Consider the following 22,179-nt stretch of genomic DNA (forward strand, 5'->3'; position numbering starts at 1 on the left):
ACTGACATTTATGGCATGGAATTCTCTCTTTGGCCAGTTTGGGCTGGCTGTTCTGGCTGTATCCCTCCCAGCTTCCTGCACCTGGGAAGCTGGACAGCGTCCTCGGTCTCTTTAGCAACAACTCCTACCACCAGTGTGTTTATCAACATTCTTCATGTAGGAAATCCAAAACACACGGGCTACTGAGAGGAAAACTAGCTCCATCCGCCCCAAAGCCAGGACAAAAGCGAAGCCCCTTGATTAGACATTTCCCCGCAGTGTTCGTCTTGCTTGTAATAAAGATGGGAAATCAAGACATCCTCTGCTCAGGGAAACGGGTGTTTTGTCCCAGTAACGTCGCAGCTGTAGATTCACAGTGTGAAAGCCCCAGTCTGGGTCAGCAGGATAAGGTGGCATTTTGGCAGAAAGCGTTTCCTCTGTGAAGAGCCGAAGCGGTTCAACAAGCGCAGTGCCCATCCTCCTCATGTCTGGGCACAGCAGCACCAAAGCCTCCACACCAGCAAGGAGTCTGGTGGGACTCGGACCGGGGAAGGAGGAGGCAGCGTTATTCTGGTGACCACCGCTTGATTTCACCCGCTGCTTACGCTTATCAGCAGGAGCCTGGCCATCCTGATCGGGCAGGGGACCTGCTCCCCCGGGGATGTCGCTGTCCTCCCCTGCCCCGAGGATGTCAGTGTGTACCTGTACCTGCCCATCTGATGGCTCAGGGCACCCCTTCTCCCGAAAGTGAGAGGACGGAGGGCAGCAAAGCCGGACAGAGGGCACGGGGAGCTCGCGCTGTGCCTCGCGTCCCCCGCCTCGTGGAGGGGAGCACAGACCGAGCGAGCCCTATCCGGCACGGCTTGGCTGTCCCGAGGCCCTGTGCTGCTGGGGCTGTGGGACCAGGTGAGGAGTGGGGTCCCACTGTGCCCTGGAAACAGAGAGGTGAGGAAGGATGTTTGCACTCAGCTAGATCTGGAGGGTGGAGCGCTCAGCACCAGGGACTTCCTTTAAGGGCTAGCAACGAGGGTGCTGCTCCCCAGGGCAGGGCGCGTTTGAGACAGGTGCTGTCTGCGAGACAGCTTGTGACCTTCAACAAATGCTGCCCAGCCCCAGCAAAGCAGAAGTACTGTGCAAAGCAAGGTGCTGTGAGCGCGGAGGTTACAGCCACGCTGCAGAACCTCTCGGGTCGGAGGGACAGTCTGCGGGATGCAGCTACAGGGAAGCGTAGGCTGGAAACGCCTCCCAGGCTGTGAGCTTGGCCCTCAGACGTGGCCTGGGAATGACAGGGGTTCAGGGAGCCCATCCCAAAACAATGGACAAAAATTATTTCACTTGCACACCCCTACTACAACGAGGGAATGCCTGCTACCGTACACACACGACGTACGGGATCCATGTGTTGCTGTAACATGAAATGTGGGGAAGATGCCAGTGACAGAAGAGCAGGGGAGAAAAATAAATGTGGAAAAGAGAAATTTAAGTAAGTGAAAAATAACATCACAGGCAGATAAGGAACCCAAAATTCAGCTATAAATATTTAAGGAATGTTTTGCTATCCAGACATGGGAATTCCTGGCTGAACTCTGATTTTGTGCACACTCACACTGGAGAACTGTTCTTGTATTGTCAGGAACATAAAATGTCGTTAACTTGTGTGAGGTATTCTGATAATGGGAAATTTGCGTAAGGATGATAAAACGCACTACTTGCCCGTGAAGTTGCTCTATTCTGTGGTGTAACTACGGGACAAACAAGCGCATCTAGTGACCCGTTTGACGCTACGCTGGCAGGTTTCTGAGCTCTGCTTGAGAAAAGCCAGATCGCTTCTGGCTCCCGACTCTTCTCACCTCTGGTGTTTTCCCTCTGTCTTGTTTGCCGTTACCATAACAAAAGCTTTGCGAAGCATGTGCTGCCTACAGATGTTAGTCACGTTTACTAATCTGTTAATTTCTGTTGTCATTTGTTCTTTTAAGGTTAGAGCGTGCTATTTCCTGTGCACCTCGTTGAGAAGCGCGATGCTTAGCCCTGCGAAGAGTCGAGATGCAGCCCCGGTCCCCGCGTGGCAGGGCCAGAGCAGCAGCAGCGGCAGCCGCCGGAGAAGGAAGGTGGTGCCCAGCGTGTGCCCCTGACAGCGGGAATCGGGGAGCCGAGGCTTCTCCAGCTCTAACTGCTCTGCGCTTCGGCCAACAAGTGGCACAGGCGGGCACAGCGAGAAACAGCTGAGATGCGGCTTTTCCATTCCCCTGGCGTTTGAAGGCACGACGCCTGTCTTTCCAGGTTCCTTTTCTTCTTGCCATCCTTGGAATAGAAATGTTAAAAAGAGAGAGGGAGGCATCGCGTTGGGGAGAGGCTCACAAGGGAGCTGCTCTGCAGCAGGGGGGACCTGTCTGCCCCGGGGGACAGGGGCTCAGGACACGGCAGAGCAGCGGGCGGTCTGGGAGTGAACGGATGAAGGAAATTTGGGACGAGTCTGTGCTGATCTCACTTCCCATGAGAGTCGGGCAGGAATACGTGAAATTATAACACTGGAAGGGTGGCCAGGCCTGATGGAGACGGTTGTGCTTTGGCCGGCAGAGGAGGGAACAGCATGGCGCCTTCCTCCCGCGGTGCGGGGGGCGGGCGGGCATCTCGCGCCCCGCAGCGCTGGGCCTGGTGTGCGCTTCGCTGCTGAGGGCAGGGATGTGACAGCTGAGTGATGGCTGTAGACGTGAGGAACTAGGGAAAACCGGTAACGTGAAAGGAAACAAAGGGGTTTCCCTGTATTTCTGTGCTTATTTTGGAAAAACATTTGACCGGTAATTGGTCTGCAAACCAGTTTTGGGATTGGCAGCGTTTTTAGGCTGGCAGTTGAGATGACGTTCCTGTTGTGCCTGTTTGGCAAAATCCGTGTAACGGTGGAGCCGTCTGAAAAGGAAGCGACCGTTTCCAGGCTGTCGTCCCGGCGGTAACGGCTGCTGCGCGCCGCGGGCCCGGCCTCGATTCCCGTGTTTGCGTTCGCTGTGCTCCAGTGATGACGCCAGGAACTCGCGTTAGCTTTCCAGGCGCTTTTTTTTTTGAGGGAAACGGGAGTACTTTCCTTAGCTCTGTGACGGGGGCTGCGACTCGCGCTGCTCCGAGCAGGACGGGCCTGCCCCGGCCCCCGCGCGTCCCCCTCCGTTTCGAGGGCACGGAAACCGCCCCGCACCGGCCGGAAGCGGCAGGCGCCGTCACGTGACCGCGGGAGGGCGGTGCGGCGGGGCCGGGTGCGGCGTGCGTGCGTACGTGCATGCGTGAGGGGCGGGGCCGGCCTGCCCTGCCGGGAGGGGGAGGGCGCACGGGAGGAAGGAGGAAGCCGCCATCTTGGAGCGTCGAGTCGCCATAACAAGGCACCAAAGGAGAGCGAGAGGATTTTATACCCGGGCGAGGGAGGAGCGCGGCTGGTGGCGGTAAGGACGGGCCAGGGCGCCGGGGCGGGCCCGCGGGAGCGGGGCGGGAGGGGGCCGCTGCCGCCCGGCCGAGCCCGCGGCCTGCGGCGCGCCGCGGGAGCGGCGGGGCCTGAGCGAGGCCGAGGGGCCGCGAGAGGGGCGGGGGCGGCCGGCCGGGCCCGGAGCGGTGGGGCCGGCGGGCGAGGCGGGGCCGCGGCGGCGCTCGCTGCCGGCCCGAGCGGCGGGGAGGCGGGCGGGGGCCGCTCCATTGTTCGCGGGCGGGAGGTGCCGGTGTGGCGCAGCTGCGTTTGGCGGGTGGCGCCGGCCCCGCCGCAGGGCCCGGGGGCCGCGCCGCTCTCCACCGCGGTGAGGGTGACGCCGCAGTGCGGCCCGGGCTCGCCGGAAACAATGGGCACGGCGGGGGCTGCTGCGGCCGCCTTGTGCTGGGGCCGGCCCGGCCCTGCCGAGCCGCGGGGCCTCGACTGCCGGTGGAGGAAGGGAGAGGCCGAGGGGCGGCTGCTGGGCCGCCAGCCCGCCTGCCTGCGTGGGCTGCGCTTGGAGGAGAGTCGTGGTGCAGGGGCTTTTTTTTCCGTCGGACCGGACCGCTGTTTTGCGAAATGGTGGCGCTTCTCCTCTCGGAACGGGGAGATCTGTCGGTTTCGGTGAGGCTGGGCGTTCGCTCTTAATTTCTGGCCTTTTAAAAGCTTGTTGCAAACGAGGGAGGCTGAGGGACTGGCAGATTCCATCTCCTGAGGTATCGGAGAACTCCTCGGCGCTGGTGTCCGGGACCGCCTAAAAGGCGGTTACTTTGGTGACTCGTCCAGTTTTTACGGAGTTAACGGGCAGGAGAAATCTTTCTTCAAGGATGCCTGGAAACAGCGCTTCTAGTCAGGAGAATAACTAGCAGGAGAATCCAAGTTCGGCAACCTGTAAAGTTTTGTTGTGAAGCTGGAGTTGGAACGTTTGGAAACAGCTGGGAAGTCTATGAAGAGTCTGAATTCCTTTTCCATCCTCTTGAATGTGCCCTTTATTCGCTGGGGAAATGTACGTTTTTTGTGGATGCTGAAGTTAGGGAGCAGTAGTCTGCTGGGTTTCCCTTTGTGTTTTCCCAAAAGGAAGACATGTTGAGTTAGAAGTTGTACAGGCAAGCCTACTTTCTGCTGCTTCCGAAAGGTTTCAGACTAGGAGCGTCTTGGCTCCCTAACATCACAGTAAGGAGTTCTTGAGCTCTGGGCCGTACTTACTTTATGCAAGGCGGAGGCTTTATGTTGTCTCTTTACAGTTTCGCCAGCCTTTTCTGTTAAACGGGGTGTCAATATTAAGTCGTGTGTACCAAATGTTATCTTTTGAGCGCGGTGTGAGTTGTTTCCGACAGCTGGAAGGTAACGTCATGCAGAACGCGTAAGCAGGAAGCCAGGTATCTCGTGTAAACGTCTGTTACTCACTGCTGCAGTTTAGGCTCGGTCACTTGGACTTAACAAAACAGGAAGCTACTGCCAGTTCGGCTTGATGGTATCGTTGGTTTCGCTGCTCCCGGTGGTGTTAAATCTATACCCGATTTAAAAGTTTGAGTAAGCTGGCTGAACACAGGTTTTGAGTTGGAGGAGGGTAAGCTGGTTTTGGGGCTTTTGTTGGTGGTGTTGTTTTTTTGTTTTTTTTTTTTTCAAATAAAAACAAAATAACAATTTCTTTCCTTTTTGAAGTGACGGTGGCGATGAGAGTAACTTAAGGGCTTCATCAGTTCCAACTGGAGCGTCCACTTGATATTGTAATCTTGCTTCCTGTCACAAACTTATGCGTAATGTCTCTTCGCTTTTTCGGGCTGCCTTGTTGTGTCCCAGAAGTGGGGGAATTTCAACCACCGGCAAAGCAATTGATAAAACTCACGCTTACACTGGGGGGTGGGGAGGGAGGGGCAGGTAATATTTTTCAAGCGATCGTTCACTGGAAGGTTGCTGAAAGTACAACTGTGTAGAAAACTATCTTTGGTGATTGAAGGTGGTGGGCGCAGCCCTATAGCAAGGGGAAAATGTTTTGTGTGTATCTTGAGAATTATCACCAAGAGATTTGCACGTATCTTGAGAATTATCACCGAGAGAACACAAAAGCAAGTACCGTTGCTGCACGCTGCCTGGGAAGAAGTAATTCTTAAAATACAAAGGTAAATCGGTGTGATTTCAGTAGACAAAAGTCCGCGCACTAATTGTTACCGTCTGCTTCTCTTTCAGGTTGAAGCAAGTGAATTCTGATACAGCTCAACTTTGTTAGAGGGCTTTTTTTAAAAAAAAGTTGATCCACAGTGCATCAGAGCAAGTTACTACTTTACTTTTGAGTGACTTACAGGTGCTTGCCTGCATTGCAATAAAGGACTCATATATTGAGCAAGACTTATTTATCTCTTCGTTTTGGAGAGTCTAATAAACTGTTATTACAGTTTCTGTACTGACTTTCAAAGTTTTGAAGTCTAAAAAGACATCTTTAAAAATAAAAACATGAGCACGGCCAGAACAGAGAACCCTGTTATAATGGGTCTATCCAGTCAGAATGGGCAGTTGAGAGGCCCTGTAAAACCCAGCGGGGGCCCAGGAGGTGGAGGCACACAAACTCAGCAACAGATGAACCAGCTGAAAAATGCCAACACAATCAATAATGGCACTCAACAGCAAGCACAGAGTATGACCACCGCTATTAAGTAAGTGTTTGTAACGACTGCCGCAGAAGTGGCGTTTGAGAAAGCGTTCTTCAGTTCCCATTTTAAAAAGTTTTCTTGTGTTGTTTTTCGGCATTGGCGGTTAGAAGTGTCCTGTGATGTGCATTAGGCGGAGAAAGCTGTATTTCCTTGTGCGAGCTTCTCTCTGCCATTGATTTTTGCAGTGTGTCCGTGGTGAAAATTGAATGTGATGCTTTGCTTTTCAGAATGCGTAGCCGCTTGTCAGAGGTGGCCTGCTGAGCAGCAGCATCCTGTTTTCTTTGCTCATTGCGAGTGCTGGGAGAGGGAAGTTGGGGAATGGGAAGGAACTGAACTGAAATTTGAGACGGGGGAGGAAACGCCACCTGGTCTCGCTCCAGTTGTGTATGGTTTTCAGTTTTTTGTTGCAGTTCTTTCTGATGATGAGAATTTCTTTAAAGTCGATGTTCTTTTGTCGTTGTTCTCAAATAGTAGCGCTTGCTCTCCGCGGTGTAACGCTCTGGCTTTAATTCGTCAAAGCCTGAGCTGAGACGATATGGTACCACTGTGGTATCCTCCTGCCGTCACACTGGTTTTGGAAGCACGCTCGTAAAATGTGAGTGTGCTGGTTGGAAATTCTGAAACCTGTAAAAGACTTGGATGGTACGGTAATGTATTCCTGCCTCCCCCACCCCTTCCCGTGGTTCCTCCTCCTCCTGAACAGCATTCACTTTTATTTTGTTACTCGAGTATTTGCGGAGGAAATGCCTACTGTCATCAGAGAGTGTGTAATGGAATACTCAGGTTCTTAAAGTTTACTTATTTCCTTTTTTTTTTTTTTTAATCTATTACTCTAACAAAACTGAGTTAAGGTCATCAAAATTCACTCATGGCTTCCTGGGATTGGTGAAGAGAAGGGCCTCTCCTCTGTACAGTGGCTTTCGAGAGAGGATGGGTGTCTAAGTCATTGAGAGCAAAAGACAACATTGGATCAGCAAGTGGAGTGTGTGCTTACTTAATTTTCTCCTCAGAAATATTTTTTTATCTTATGTTGCTCTCGGGTTAAGAATGGAAGTTCCCTGGGCAAGATATTTTTTTTTTTTCTTTCAAGTGAGGAAATATTCCTGTGTAGATTTATTATAGCCATCTTCTGTCATATGACTAAGTGCTCAGTTTTAAATCTATGTTCTACTGAATTGATTCAGTGCTCTAAAAATGAGGCTTGAATCATGACTGGATAAAGATTTCACAAATTCTCTGCGCTCTTGGCAGACTGCTGATTTTCTCTGTTTACAGTTTCCTGCCTGTTGAGTCTCGCTTAGCTCAGAGAAGACTTGAGCTCATATGTGTAGGCGCTTTTAGCTTCCGGGAGGTGAAAATGTTACATGTTCATCACTGGATCTAAGAAAACGGAAAGTAGAAAATAGCATTATTAAAACAGATTTTTTTTTTCATAATTTAGTTTTATTTTCTTTTTGCTGTAGACCTGGTGATGACTGGAAGAAGACTTTAAAACTCCCTCCAAAGGATTTGAGAATCAAAACTTCGGTAAGGATGGTTGAATTAGAGGAATAAATATTAAATAAAAGATGTGGGCGAAGCTGCAGTGGAAAAATATTTGTCGTAAGCAAAGATTCAAAAGCAGTTTGGCTGTTGCTGTTTTAAATGCAGAACTAATTTGTTTTGCAACTGCTTGGGAGAGGTGCTTGTCTTGGGAAGCTCAAAACCAGAGTTTACTGTGGATTTGTTACTTTATTAGTGTTAATGGGACTGGTTGTCAGTGTCTCTTGCAAGGCGGGTGGAAAGATGTCAGTGTGTGTTCGCAGTACTGTGTTTGGTTATGTGAAAGCTGATGTGTCCTTCTCCACTGCATGCTGTTGCACAGATCAGAGGGAGCTCCTGTATGGTTTGGAGTGCGCTCTGTGCTCTTCCTGCATAGGTAGTCTCTTGTTGAGTCAGAGCGATCTACAGCTGTGGGTTATATGACCTGATCTTATGGATGTGCTTTTTTTGATTATCCAGGACGTGACCTCCACAAAAGGAAACGAGTTTGAAGATTACTGTTTGAAACGGGAGTTGCTGATGGGAATTTTTGAAATGGGCTGGGAAAAACCATCTCCTATTCAGGTTGTTTACAAACAGACTACTTAAAAGCAGCATTTAATTTTTACAAATTTATTGGCATTCTTATTCGTGCTTAAATGTCAGGTACTCAAGTCATGATTTGGGAAAACTCGGGTTGTAAACGGTAGAATTTGGTGACCGTTTGGGGAAGGTGTGAATTTCTAACGTCTGGCTAAGTCACTAAGTCATGCAGTGGATGACTTGGAGATGGGGCTGACTTACGCTTTAGAGAAGTTAACTTGGAGGCATTAGTGTGTTAATCCTCTGAGTAACATCCTTCACGTAAGTAGTCCCGGTGAGAACAGGGCTGTTCTGTAAATTTTCTGGAAAACTGAGTTACCCTAGGCTGCGTACTTTTAGTTGTTACAAAGATACCTGTGGCTTTATCACGCAGTCTTAGCTCTTGAGTCGTAAGCCAAGGAGGGTAATGGACATTATGGGGGAGAGATGAGTATGTTACCAAGCTGACTTTTCTGTCCCTCCATCTTGCTTTTACTTTTAAGGCTGCTTCTGTTAAGAACTGTTGATGTGTAAATTTGGGGGGGGCAAGGAGGTTGAACTGTCTTTTAATTGGTCTTTGGAGGGTGATCATTGACACAGCTCTGCAGCTTTATCCCTTTAACACATGAGAAAGTTATGGCTTTTAGCTAATTTGTCTGCTTTAAAGCCAATTCCAACCATGCCGCCTTTCCAGAAGGCTGAGGGTTCTTTAGACGTTGCTGTAAAAGACGGTACAGTGAGAGATACTTGGGGCCCATGTTTGAGTGGCCGAAGTTTCCAGAGGAAGGCCTGCTGGTTTTATGAGAAGTATATCATGGGAGTGTGTGGGTTTGAATTACATGGGCTGAGGTGGTTCTGATGTTAAGATACGGGTGGGTATCTTTTTCTGTAGGAGGAGTTTGCTAGTGACTGTCCTTGTCTCTTCACTTTTTTTCCTAATTTTTCACTTTTTTCCTGCCGTATCAGTATGGGTTTATCGTTCCTGTGGTGTCCGATCCCTGGTTCTCTTACGACCAGGCAAGATAAGGCCTTTTAAGTGGGGTGTGGGGCCCGGAGCTATTGCTTTGTTGAGGAGCTCTTTACTGATAGGTTTAACTCCTTCCTGTTGCGCGTCTGCAATGCTTGCAGGCGCAGGATAGTTCTGTTCATGAAACAATCTGGTTTCATGTGATACTGTGAGTGAGGAGAGTTAAGTTTGGCCAGCCTCTTCAGCGAGTATGGCTTATGATTGCTCATGCGCTATCTGTCTGTCATTGTGTTTCAGGAGGAGAGCATCCCCATTGCTTTATCTGGTAGGGATATCTTGGCTAGAGCGAAAAATGGAACAGGCAAGAGCGGAGCCTACCTCATTCCTTTACTTGAACGGCTAGACTTAAAGAAGGACAATATACAAGGTCAGTTGAGATGGATCTCGCTTAGCTGCAGCCAGGTAACGGTATCGGTTGCTACATAGCAGACTGGTATCTAAAACCAGTCAATGCAATTGAGCAGCTGAGGTTATCTTCTTGTACTTTCAAAGAAAGCTGATGGGGAGTGGTGGAGGGGAGGTGGTATTTTAAAAGTCCCACAGTTGCTTTCAAAAGCTTGAAATGGAAGACGTCTTCTGGACTCAACTGTTGTGCCCTGGAAAGTGGATTTGGAGTAAGAAGCAAGCGTGCTGACTGGGGGACTCGCACGGAGGGAGCATCAAGGGATGGAGACTCTTTCACAGGATTTGCCTTGTTGTAAGCAGTTTCTAGGTCTTGTTCAGGATGCCCAGAGAACTCCAAAACCGTAGAAGTATAGCTAAAGTCTCTGTTGCCTCTCAGGATTAGTACTGAAGATATGATGTGTTACTGGTAACTCACCCTGATGCTTTTGACTTGCAGCAATGGTGATCGTTCCCACCCGAGAACTAGCCCTGCAGGTCAGTCAAATCTGTATCCAAGTCAGCAAACACATGGGAGGTGCCAAAGTGATGGCAACAACAGGAGGAACCAATTTGCGAGATGACATAATGAGGCTTGATGATACAGGTTGGAGCACTTTTGCTGCACTATAGTTGCTGTTTGTGGCTGTTACAGTGTGGCAGAATTTCTGCTTTTTGTTGTTCTTTGCCTGTTACAGAACAGACTGCGATATCTGTATGCTGTCATTATTCTCTCAAGCTGTTCATATGAAACACGGCTGTGAATGTTGGAAACATTGTTTTATTTGCCCTAACCGTGTTGGGTTTTTTTTTTTTTACTTTTCTAACCTTACAGTGCATGTGGTGATAGCTACCCCTGGGAGAATTCTCGATCTCATCAAGAAAGGAGTAGCAAAAGTTGAGCACGTCCAGATGATAGTATTGGATGAGGCAAGTTGCTCCTGTTAAATGTTTGGGGATTTTAACACCAAGTTACAGCAGTGATGTACCTCAGCGAGTTTCCTCATTACGGACAGCAACAAATCCAACTTTGCTTAGAGGTTCTATAAGCCTATAGCTTATCTATTTCTCAGTATTTTTGAGAGCTATTTTGGCAGAAGAATTTTGCTGCACGTGAATCTTTTAAGAAAACAGCAAAGGAAGATTTGCTTTTCCTGCCTGCTGTTCCTGAAGAATAGATGAACAGTCCATTCTGAATGAAGGAATGTATTTCATTTGGTTTCAGTTTATAATGAGCGAGCTGTACTTATCATGTAATTGTGTATAAAACTCATTTATGAACATCCAGTAGTGTAAAGGCTTCTGAGCGAAGGCTTGAGAAAACAGTTGCGTGAAAGCTCTTGGATGACTCTGTTAGGAACCCAGATAACTGTTTTAGATTCCATTTTTTTTTTTCCTGAATTTGATTCTGTTAAAATTAAAGTCCTGAAAACCAGGAGAGGGTAAACTTCCTGTTACTGGTGAATCCAGTCTCCAGCAGCTAAATCACATACCTTTTGGAGTGTGATGTGTGCTCCAAAGGAGATGGTCCCATCGTAAAGGCAGGGAGAATGCGCCTCGTGGGTTGTTTTGGGTTTGCTCCCCCCACCCCGACCGCCTCAATGTGGCACTGTCGGAAGACTGAAATCTTGCCCCATTAAGTTAACTTACTCTTTCTTACTTCTGTTGTTACAGGCAGATAAGTTGCTGTCTCAAGATTTTGTTCAAATAATGGAAGACATTATTCTCACGCTACCTAAAAACAGACAGATTTTGCTCTACTCAGCCACTTTCCCTTTGAGTGTACAGAAGTTCATGGTAAGTGCGGGTGTATTCATACGTGTTTGGTGTTGACATTGCGCTTGAAGTGTGTGAATGAGTGGTGCACAGCTGTTAGTGCTTGTTTGGTTGGTTGGTTTTTTTTTTTTTTTCAATGCATCCAGACTTCACTGGTTCAATCTGAGTTGACCTACATGTAGGACAGAAGTTTGAAAATAATTTTTCACCCGCCGTAGCATTAATGGGAAAGCTAGGTGTGCATGGTTCTTGCCTACAAGATTCTGTTTTCCACTTTATACGTTAGTTACGTGCCATGTGCACTGGTGCCCTTCCAGAGGGTGCTCCTGTTTGGCCGGCTGGGTCGCCGTGTGTTTCTAAGTAATCCTTTGGGAAGTTGTACTCACCCTGTCTGTTTTGTGTATGGTGTGAAGAGCGTGTGGCTAAGCAGTGCATCCTTGCCATGGAGGAAGTTCAGTGTGCCGGAGGGTGGGAAGTACTTAGGTTGTTTTGCGCGTAGATAGACCTGCTTTATCCTTACCTTTATTTTTCAGAATTCCCATTTGCAGAAACCCTATGAGATTAATCTGATGGAGGAGCTGACCTTGAAGGGAGTTACCCAGTACTATGCCTATGTAACCGAGCGTCAGAAAGTACACTGCCTCAACACGCTGTTTTCCAGGGTAAGCAGTAGCACTGGGTCGAGAACAGAACAGAAGCTTGCTTTCGGAACTGAGAATGAGACTGAGAGTGGCAAAGACAACTGAACGAGACTTTTCCTTGTCAAAATGTGCTATTTTGCTGAAGCTAAAAATGTGTGCTTCTTGTCCTTCACCTTGTGTTATAGAACTTTGTTAATTTTTTCCCCCTCTTGTGTGAAAATATGTACTGTGTAAATTACCAGCAGCGTACCTGCTTTCCGTTCTTTCTGGAAGGGATTTAGACTTGCGTCTTGGATCACTTGTTAGTAAAATGCTGCATTTACTGAGCACCCTACTTATATGTTCAGCTCCAGATTAACCAGTCGATCATTTTCTGCAACTCCTCTCAACGGGTTGAATTGCTGGCCAAAAAGATCTCCCAGCTGGGCTATTCCTGCTTCTATATCCATGCTAAAATGAGGCAGGTGAGTATGAAGTCTACAGCGGTTTGTTGCACCCCACCCCAGGCTTTACTGCCTAGCTGAATGAAGTCTCATGCTTGCTTTAAATTTGCATGTTCTTTGAAAACTGAAACATGTATTGCTTTGCTATCGATCTGTTTTTAGACACCACTCCACCTCCCAAGCCTCTTTCCAGACTGTTCAGTGTAGCTGGTCAGTGGGTATTTAACAGTACCTCAGGTCAGGTTAATTAGTCCAGTGTAAGCACAGACCGCAGCCAGAGGGGCAGTTGTTCCTGCTGCAGCCTTGCTTTTGCCAGCCTGGGGAGCCATGGGAGGACCACACAGTGTAACTGGCACAGATGGAAGCAAGCCTGATGTAAAATAAATGACAACCCAGTACTCAGCCGGTGGAGTGCTCTCCGTGGCTTTGCAAACAGTACCTCTTGCATTGTGGCTGGCGGGGGAGGTGGCTTTGATCAAACCTCCTGGTGAAAGCAGTGACCGGTGTATGGCGACTGAGCCCCTGTGGCCTTGGTGATGATGATGAAAAATGCCAATGCAGCTTTGCTGCTGCAGAGGTTTCTCTTAATTGGACGTTAGCTCGCATGTCCTCGAACTTCATACTTGTAACTTTGTTGTTGTCAGCGAGCGTACTAAAAGCTGTCGGAAGGTTGAAGTGGTACATGTTAAATGGTAGCACTCTGAAGCATTTTTTTCATTTTCTATCTAAGCTAGAATAAGTTCAAATGAAAGCTTTAGAGGAAACCTGGCTTTCTCTTGATGGAACTGGCAGGTAATGGCAAAGTTTGCTGGGCCATATGTGGAACAGTAGTGAATTAAGCAGAAATAGAAGCAGTGTTGGTATTGAAAACAGAGAGGTATGCAAATGGCTTCCTTGAAGTCTGGTTTTTCTATGCTTTGGATCAGTCAGTGGATGATCTTTGTGGCGAAGTGCAGGTACGTTTGTGCGGAAACCTTCACCTTCTTCATTCCTGCTGTTAATTCACTTTTAACAGTGATACTGCTTAATCTTTGCGTGGCCCAAAGTGGCTTGTTTGTGAGAGGAGAGTCTTCACAGCTAGTTGACTCGTCTCACCTCTAATTCTGAATCGCTAGTGAAAAATACTCCATACTGGAAAATAAAGTTACTGCCAGCTTCAGTTTTTAAGGGGACGCATAAAACGTACGTCGAATTTGGCAGAGGGCTGAGGGAAGATGATAGTCAAAGTATCAGTTTAACTTTGCTGATGCGCATTTCATGTAATCGTAACTTGAGGTAGTCCTGTTCCGAGATGGCTGTGATGCAACTGTAGGGGGCTTTAAAACACCGTCAGTTAAGTGTCTGTCTGAAAGCGGTACCAAGGGCCCCTCTGGTAAGATTGTGAGAATACATGAGTGAGAAGTGCTAAAAAATACATACCAACGGCTTTGACTTGGCTGTTGGTTAATGACAAGGGGGAGGAACTGAAGTTCTCTGTTTGTAACTTGGATATACTAGAAAGTTACAGCTGTTTGAGGTTGGTTTTTTTTTTTTTTTTTGCTTTACTTATTTATTTATTTGTTTATTTCCAGGAGCACCGCAATCGTGTGTTCCACGATTTCCGAAATGGCTTATGCCGCAATCTTGTTTGCACTGGTAAGAGCTCCGGAATGTTTTCCTGTTTTTAAGGGTGGTGATAGAAAGTGAAGTAGCCCGTGACCCAGCTATAATAGATCGCTTGATTTGTAATAAAACAATATGTTTTGGTAGGATGACTTTGTCAAGCCTTAGTGTAGCAGGGTGCGGCGCTCCTTTAGGCATGTAGATTTTTGTCTTTTGTGAGAAACAGTGAAGGTGCAGCTTGCTAACAAATTGTTTTACTGCACTAGTATTTTCTGCACTAGTTATGTTTTCTGTGCATTTTCTCATGTGAGCGCTCTCTGCTTTGTTGGGCCATAAGCTTTACGAAATATCGGTAGGACTGTGGCTAGGATTACCTGGGTAACTTTTGCCTGTTCTGTAAATATTTGTAACTCATCTTTTCTGAATATTTTTATAGTTTTGATTGGCCTGTGTATGATCAGAGTTCTCCATTGTATGACCTGTTTGGGCAGTATCGTGGCAGTGTTGGCTGATCGCTACGCGTTTCTGGGTCGTCTGAACAAAAATCGCTAGAAGCGGCATAAGAATAGTTGAGCTAGTGGACTGTAGTTCAGATCTGAAGTCTCTTGTAACATTAGCAACATGCAGTTGTGTGTGAGGAGATGCTTATCGAAGACTTGCTCAGAAATCGTCTAAAGTGGAAAAAATTAGCTTTGTGCTAATTTTTCAGCATAGGCATGCAGATCTGATGTTTTGGTCATTCTTGTATTATTTGTGTTCGTAATGCGTAAAGAGCAAGAAGCTGCTGTAACAGAATTGTGTGTAAACTGTCGTTGGTACAAGGGAAGCTTGTGTCTCGAAACTAGTGCAAGCCAACTTTAATCATTGTTAATCTTTCCACCCTAAATACTGTCAGCGTTTGATCTAATTGAAATTAACTTTCTTCGTGACTTGGATTGTCTTTCAGATCTGTTTACCCGAGGTATTGATATCCAAGCTGTGAATGTGGTGATAAACTTTGATTTCCCAAAGCTGGCAGAGACTTATCTCCATCGTATTGGCAGATCAGGTGAGAGGAAAAGCATCTTTTAGGTACAACTTTGCTGATGACTGTGATGTTTCTTAGGCTTGAATTGGGTTCTTTTTTTTTATTTATTGCTGTAATTGTTTTAGGTAGCTTTGATTTTTCTGACAAATTTATTTTGGAGTATCATCTCAGAGGGTTACTCTCACAAGTATGTGAATAAAGGGCCGTTCTCTTGCAACTGGCCTGAATGGCCTAATGTAAATTTAAAAAAAAAAAAAAAAAGGCATATTTTACTTTCATCTCAGGAAACTTACTGATGCTCCTGTTTGCAGTTTGGCAACATTCTACACTGAAAGCTTAGCTTCTCTGATGCCTTAAGCGTAGTTTTTTTTCTGCGCGTACTGCAAGGCATACTTCTAATGTCTGGGCATCAGCAAAATATACCCTTAAGAAAGGCAGTAAACAAAGGAACTCGGGGTACTTGAACTTTGCAGTTCAAGCGTGTTCAAGAACTCTGTTATTGGAGAAGGACTGGACATGCGTAGTGCAGCAGCAGCAGATTTTTTTGTTGGTAATTACTCAGGAGGTTTGGGCAGAGCGTTTTGAACCTCCTTGGTTTTCTTATTCCCGTAGCAGTACAAAACTGTACCAAAGAGGGATGTAAAAGTTAGAGATGTGTGTGGCGGCATCTAGATTTGCTTTTGTCATCAGAGCGCGATGTTAAGAACTCCACAGTCTGCAGATTTTTTTCAATCAGCCTTCCATTACTCAATTCTTTTTTTTTTTTTTTTTTTTTTGTTGTTGTTGTGTGTGTGTTTGGTTTTTTTTGTTAAGGTCGCTTTGGTCATCTTGGCCTGGCCATCAACTTGATCACCTATGATGATCGATTCAACCTGAAAAGTATTGAGGAGCAGTTGGGAACTGAAATTAAACCCATACCGAGCAACATTGACAAGAGCCTGTATGTGGCAGAATACCACAGTGAACCTGTAGAAGATGAGAAACAGTAAACGTGCGTATGTAAATGCCTTCCTGAATCGAGTTGTGATGGGTGAAAGAAGAGCTGATGTGTGAATGTTGCCGCAGGGGAAGAGGGAAGCTGGTCTGCTGAGGAGGCTCTGAATGTGAGAACGAGGGTTTGAAATACCCGGTCGGTGCAAGGAATTCTATGGATGTGCTGAAGCTGGGAAGAGAGGATGAGTAATGTTCAGTTGTTTTAACTGAAATGCAGACCAAAAGTGAGGGGAAAGGGGGAGCGAGGGGTGGTGTTTGGAGAGGCCAGGATGGCTTAGTAGCCTTAGGAATTCTTTCTGTATCGTTCAGCTAAAATGAGAAATTGGTGAGGGGCACAGAGGAAGGTGGTCCTCAAAAAGATGAGGAGAGAAAATGGACAGCTCTGAGAACAAAGCACCAACGGAAGAGCCTAAGCACCTCGCCAGTTAGAAGGTGTTGCATCTGTTCGAGGTGCTGCAGCTGTGGCATCCTTTGGCTCAGAACTCCTGCGCATGAACCAAGTAGGTAGCAAAGCTGTAATTCATCTTTGCTGCCACTTGGGGTCGTCTATATAGCTGTACAAGAAAAGGAGCTTTCGCTGTCAGCTCCTCAGTGCGCCCTTTCTGATCGTTGTCTGAGGAAAAACTGCTGAGTTGAGTCCTTTTATAAGAAGAAGGCTTGCCCTGGACTGCAGTCAAGCAACATATAGCTACAGGATGATGCTTGCTTTTTCCAGAGCTGCTATGTAGTCGGCGTGATTTGTTACTTGCATTCTGGTTTTGTGTAGGATTGATTTAATCGTGAGTGTTGTGGTTGTTTTTTTTTGTTGTGTTTTGTTTTTAGGCTTTGCTTACACATGTCAGAAGGTGAAGCCCTTTGATCTAGATCTGTGACACATCGTTTCTTTGGGGATACCCTTCTCTTTGTGGGTTTTTCTTCGTCTTTTCATTTCGGAACTATGAAGACTAAAGAGCTCGGCCTTTTTTTCTTTTTAAATTTGGCAGCAAGGAAGAAAGAAGATAAAAGGAGGAATGTCTTTTTGTTTTTCCACTTGTTTGCACTGTGTGCTGATTGAACATTAGTTGCACTAACTGCTGGTTTTAAATTTTTTTTCTTTGGGTGGGAGGGGAAGCAAGGGAAGAAGAGAAACCCTGAAAAGAGAAGAATCTTGAGGAACACAAGCTTGTCTGCTATGTCAAATTCTTCAACCATCGACTGAGTGCATTTCAACTTCTCCCCGGTTACTCATCTGTTTTTAAGCTAAAGAGCTTGTTACTTATTCGTGCAAAGTGCCTTATGCTATGAGACCATTCAGAATATCACCTTTCCGACACAGCCCAAGGAATCAACAGCCGTTTTTGGTTTCAGGTCAAAGTTCCCCTCTCTTCCCCCTCTCCTCCTCCCCAAGTACTCAAGCCCAGGGCTGGGAGGTGAAACTTATTGGTAATACTACTTTTTCTTCAACTTTTTTTGTTTGGTTTTTTTTTTTTTTTTCAATTGGAGGAGTTGATATGCATCTGCAGTTCACCCACACTGTAAATACCTGTATTTAAAATGAAACCAACATAAAATCTGGGCTGATTAGGTGCAGCATCATAGCTCCAGAAGGAAAGAGTAGCCTGTTGTCCTTTGCGGGAGCCATAAGAAAAGCCCTGTGCTCTAGCAGAACACTAAAGACTGGTTTCCATAAGAGTCTCCATTAGTAGTTACAGCACTTGATATGTAGACTTGTTCAGAGCCATGGCCCTCTTTCCTCTGGTGCAGTGTGTCCCATAGAAAATCAGATGTGTATATTGTACAAACTTTGTAAATATGATTTTTTTTTTTTTCTGTTTGGGTTCATATATAACTTTTTCTGTTGTGATGAAGGTTGCTGGGGTTAAAGGGATTAGACTGATTATGGGAGCAGCTAAAGATGAGAGGGGCTCAGTTTTCTGCAACACTAAACAATGAGAAGTGCTCTGACCTCCGTGAAGAGCAGACCTTTACAAGCATCCCTTGTCAGGGTGGGCTTGCTCTGGTGCTAGCAACACTGTCCTGTGCCGCCCATGTGGAAGAGATTACTTGCGGGGCTGCAAGGCCTCAAAATCTGTCGCTCAGCCTGTTGGGAGATGCTCTTCTGTTTCCCTCTTAGAAACTTGACAAGCTCTGAAGGGGACTGTGGCCTGCGTTCCACCGTGGCGTGAGGGAAATCAGCAGGTGTCAGTGTTGCTGAGCAGTATTTGCATAAGGCTTGGATTTGGATTTAAGAGAAACCGTAGAAAACCAATTTACATGCATAAACTGACAGTTCTGGAGCTTTGTGGGATTGATTCACTTCCTGCAGCGTTGTGCATTTTCTGCCCAGAGCGGCCTCTGTACAGACTTGTGAGCAGGTGAGGGCAAACCCCTGTTGTCAGAAGCTGCAGAAAGCTGCTTGCCATCTCCTCTGTTTTGGCATGAATTGCTGTCTGTCATTTTGCATTGTATATTGCTGAAAGTGCTTTCTGGTCAAGTAGTGTTGCTTTAAATTGTGCCCCTCCCAACATGCTTGATGTTTGGCCTGATCTACAGGCAAAAGGAGTGAGACAAATCAAAAACCGTACTCTTTTTTAAATTCCCTTTTAGCCTGTTCACCAACGCTGTCGGGAGGCACCTGGATGAAGGCAGTCCCTTTTGCTCAGTTGTTTATTGCCTATACAGATGCTGCACTCACACCATGCTTGCTTACTTTTGAGGCAGGAATTAATTGTCTTAATTTTTCCCCATTTTGACTCTTTTTTTAAATTAGAGAAAAACCGTTTGGAACTACAAGGCAGACTTACCCATCCATTTCCAGAAATAGAAGCCAGGTGCCTCCTGACAACAACTTTACAAGATTGAAAGGTTTTTGTGTTTGGGATTTTTTTTTTTTCCTTTTGTCGGCAGTGACTCCATAATTGTAGCAAATGCTGCACTAGAGTACAAACTCAAGAGCTTGGTCACAGACACTCTGTGAGCCACTCAGCTTACATCTGACTGGCAGGTACTAAATGTAAACAATTTTGGGGTGCTTTTTGGGGGTGGGGGGTGGGAGTTTGTGGGTGGTAACTTTGACCAAAAGTAAAATCTTGCTCTTGTACTGCAGCCAGCTTATGATTTTCCAGAGAGACAGAAGAGGGATCATTTTAGTGCAACAAACACATAAAAATGTAAATAAAAGTTTTGTATCTTACCAGGGCATGCACATGTAACAAGAACAGGATAGCGATGTCGAGTCAGGCGTGTGTGCTCTGTTTGGATTTGTGGTAGGTTAGCCTGGTGCCATGCGTTGATGGTCCCTCTTGAAGCACAGAACTTTTGAAAGTATTACTTTAAACTTGGCCTCTAATTGAGGATTGGCACTTACCTAAAATATCAGGGGCACCATTTTTAGGTGGCTTTTTGTCAAGAAGGAAGCGGCCTATTTTTGGTGCTAGTAGGCTATCTTGAACAGATGCGATCTTGCAAATGGAAAGATGCTCCAAAGGACTAGGGTAATCCTAGGTTTTTTTTTGTTTTGTTTTGGGGGTTTGTTTTTGTTTGGGGTCTTTTATTTTAATTTGTTTTGGGTTTTTTTTTTTTCCTTTTCCTACCCAAGAGTAAGGAGTATGTATAAATCTTGGTTTTCCAAGATTCCTTGCAAGCTCCTGTTTTTGCTGGTCAAGTACCAGCCTTTACATTAATGTGTTAGTCGGAGCCTTCGGTGATGAGACCTTGGTCAGACACTTCCTCTGACCAAGAGGACGTGAACGGGAATCTGATGTATTCTGCACTTTTTCCCCTGGCAGTCTAAAAGCGTCACTCTGTGAATCTGATGAAGGGGAGGCTTCACAGCTGGGTGAAGTGGCTGTGAGGAGGGTGATGCAAAACTTCAGCCAGTTTACTCGAGAGAAACTGCCGGCTGATCTCTGGGTGTGCACCGTCAGGAGTGCAGGACGGTTGCTGGAGGGCTTTTCCCCGAGGGAGGGGGGTGGGTTGGTCTCAAATAGATGTTTCAGTTTCCAGAATGAGATGGGAGCATCTTTCCTTTGCCCTCTGTGACTTTGTTTTGTGGGTAAGAACAGGGAAGCTCAACATGAATTCATGTTGTGTACGTGTTGGTATAAAATCATCTCATTCTGATCTTTTGTTCTTTATTTTTACTTGGGCTGGGGGAGGGTGTCTGCTCCAAGGATTTAAAAATGCTTCCCACACGTGGTGGGTTTTTTGGGTTTTCTTTTGGTTGGTTGGGTTTTTTTTTTTTAAATGACTGATAGGACAGAAACCTGAGCAGACGGCTGTCCTGCCTCGGTTTCTGTTCTAGAGGTTCCGGAGATGCCACGCCACGTCTCCCGAGCTGCCGTTGCGGTGGTTCTTGTCCTGGTGCCGGACTCTGTATTGCCGCTGGGGCCGAGCAGCTGTTGCTTTCTGAGGACAGAGTGAGTTTTGTTCCCAGGAACTCCAGCGATACGGCCGCCATGGTAAAGGCTGGGCGACGGTAGTCTGGGACGGGAGTTTTCCGATTGCTGTGAACTTCAGCTCCAGCTTTTGTGAGTCACAGTTTCTCTTCGTAATAAACCAGGTCTCTGGACCAAAGAGCACGCATCCGATCTTCAAAGCGAGGCTTTGGCAGATGATCCTGTAGGTTTTGCTCCGTTCACCGTTGTGTTGCTAAAATGTCCCTCCGTGGAAGCATTGTTAAATTCTGCTGTGGACAAGTTAGGGGAGGGGAAGGAGGGGTGGGGGGAGGGATGGGTTTATTAAGATACAGCCCTGCTGTATTTTAACCAATAATTATGGGGAAGGGGTGTCAGGAGAATAAAATAGTCACTGTTCCCTTTATTGAAAGAAACTGGAACTTTTATTTCAAGAAAAAGAAATTATTTGCAATTCAGGTGGAGTATCACAATCCACTGGTCCCTAGTCAAGAGGTTGGTATTCTTACTGTTAACCAGCAAACAATGTGGACTAGTCCTTGAAAACATTCAGGGGAGGGGGGGAAATTGGCTTTCTGTTAAATCGGTAATTGGCAAACTCTCCAGTGGAGCTCAGATTTTGTTGAGAATGTATTTCTTCTGGCTGTATGTGCGTTGCAGCACTGACTTGTGAAGAGCTTCATGAGTTCCGAGTGCAAAAAAGATGAATGGCAAAATCCTGATTTTGTTGATCAAACTCAATAAAAGCTCCCTGGAACTCCAGTTTGGTCTGGTTCTTGTTTTTAACTGCGCGGAGCGGAAAGTGTGATAACCTCTGTATAGAGAGCCCTGGCAAAAATTTCCTGGCAGATGCCAAAAGTGAGCCTGCAGCTTTTCGTCAGAGAGCTCTTTACCTCATTGGGTGGGACAAAAGGGTTCTCCTAGTCAGAGCATTTCTGGAACCTTACGCTGACAGTGCTGTGAAAGCTCTGGAAACTGTTTGTAAGCTGCCACCAAGGCTACATGATGGGGAAGGGTGCAAGACCTTCGTGGGTGTCGCTCGCTGGCTGCACTCTGAAAACCTCACAGGTAATTGTCTGGCATAAATGCAGCAGTAATTGTGTATGCTGTCCTCCTCACTCAGATCCTGGCGTTCTTCCGTTGGTTGGATTCTTTAGCTAGAGCTGGCCTGGTTTACAGTAGCTGCCCTTGAGCACTGTGTGGAGTTGCGTGAAACTCAAAACACGTTCTCTTCTCTCCTGGTTGGTGAAGAAAAGGGAATAAAGACACGAAAGAAAGTAAGTACAAAGCACAGTGACTTCTGCAGGCTTTTGAAAATGTGTGGGATATTGGTTTCAGCTGGCTGTGCTGTCACCTGCTCTCGGTTAAAAATTCCATTGACCAAAGCATAGGTGAGCCCCCAAAATCTGCCCAAATGAAAGTCTAATGATTAATTACTTCTTGTCTGGTTTAGAAGTGTAAACTGACAGCTCTGTCGTATTAGGAGCTCGCATGTCAATATTTCTAGTGTGGGAAGCGGGGGGAAAAAAGGCAGTGCTGTCGGAGGGCTGGGGGAAGGCTACGGCCAAGCCCAGCTGTGGCATGGTGCAGAGGACAGCACAGCAGCTAATGCCACAAACGGCTGAAAGCGGGACTTGATGATGTACAGCAAGAAAAGGGTGCTGCTGGCCTGGGAGCCTCCATCCTTCCCGCTGCAGCCCGCTCCCGGGACGGGCCT

The 22,179-nt window shown here is 46.8% G+C and overlaps 1 protein-coding gene across 2 annotated transcripts; it reads left to right on the forward strand.

The window, feature by feature from the left end:
* The first annotated feature begins 3,276 nt into the window (after positions 1 to 3,276).
* DDX6 (DEAD-box helicase 6) lies at positions 3,277 to 21,224 on the forward strand. 2 transcript variants are annotated; one of them, XM_086766018.1, is made up of 13 exons: positions 3,277 to 3,407; positions 5,615 to 6,078; positions 7,539 to 7,602; positions 8,077 to 8,181; positions 9,443 to 9,572; positions 10,047 to 10,193; positions 10,422 to 10,520; positions 11,265 to 11,383; positions 11,896 to 12,024; positions 12,351 to 12,467; positions 14,018 to 14,081; positions 14,995 to 15,096; positions 15,889 to 21,224. In XM_086766018.1, exons 2-13 carry the CDS (start codon positions 5,879 to 5,881, stop codon positions 16,062 to 16,064), a joined length of 1,452 nt encoding a protein of 483 aa, XP_086622144.1. In that variant the 5' UTR covers positions 3,277 to 3,407; positions 5,615 to 5,878; the 3' UTR covers positions 16,065 to 21,224. The 2 variants fall into 2 exon arrangements, with proteins under 2 accessions (XP_086622144.1, XP_086622145.1); XM_086766019.1 differs by having other exon boundaries at positions 3,285 to 3,404.
* The last annotated feature ends 955 nt before the right edge of the window (positions 21,225 to 22,179 follow it).

Source organism: Chlamydotis macqueenii, chromosome 24, assembly GCF_036417535.1.
Source record: "Chlamydotis macqueenii isolate bChlMac1 chromosome 24, bChlMac1.mat, whole genome shotgun sequence".
Lineage (NCBI taxonomy): Eukaryota > Metazoa > Chordata > Aves > Otidiformes > Otididae > Chlamydotis > Chlamydotis macqueenii.

Excerpts from the sequence above, each read along its gene's own strand:
- DDX6 (XM_086766018.1), top strand. The coding sequence starts at position 5,879 with ATGAGCACGGCCAGAACAGAGAACCCTGTTATAATGGGTCTATCCAGT. Across the intron at positions 9,573-10,046 it reads AAAGAAGGACAATATACAAG|CAATGGTGATCGTTCCCACC; the intron begins GTCAGTTGAGAT and ends TTTGACTTGCAG. Across the intron at positions 14,082-14,994 it reads CCGCAATCTTGTTTGCACTG|ATCTGTTTACCCGAGGTATT; the intron begins GTAAGAGCTCCG and ends ATTGTCTTTCAG.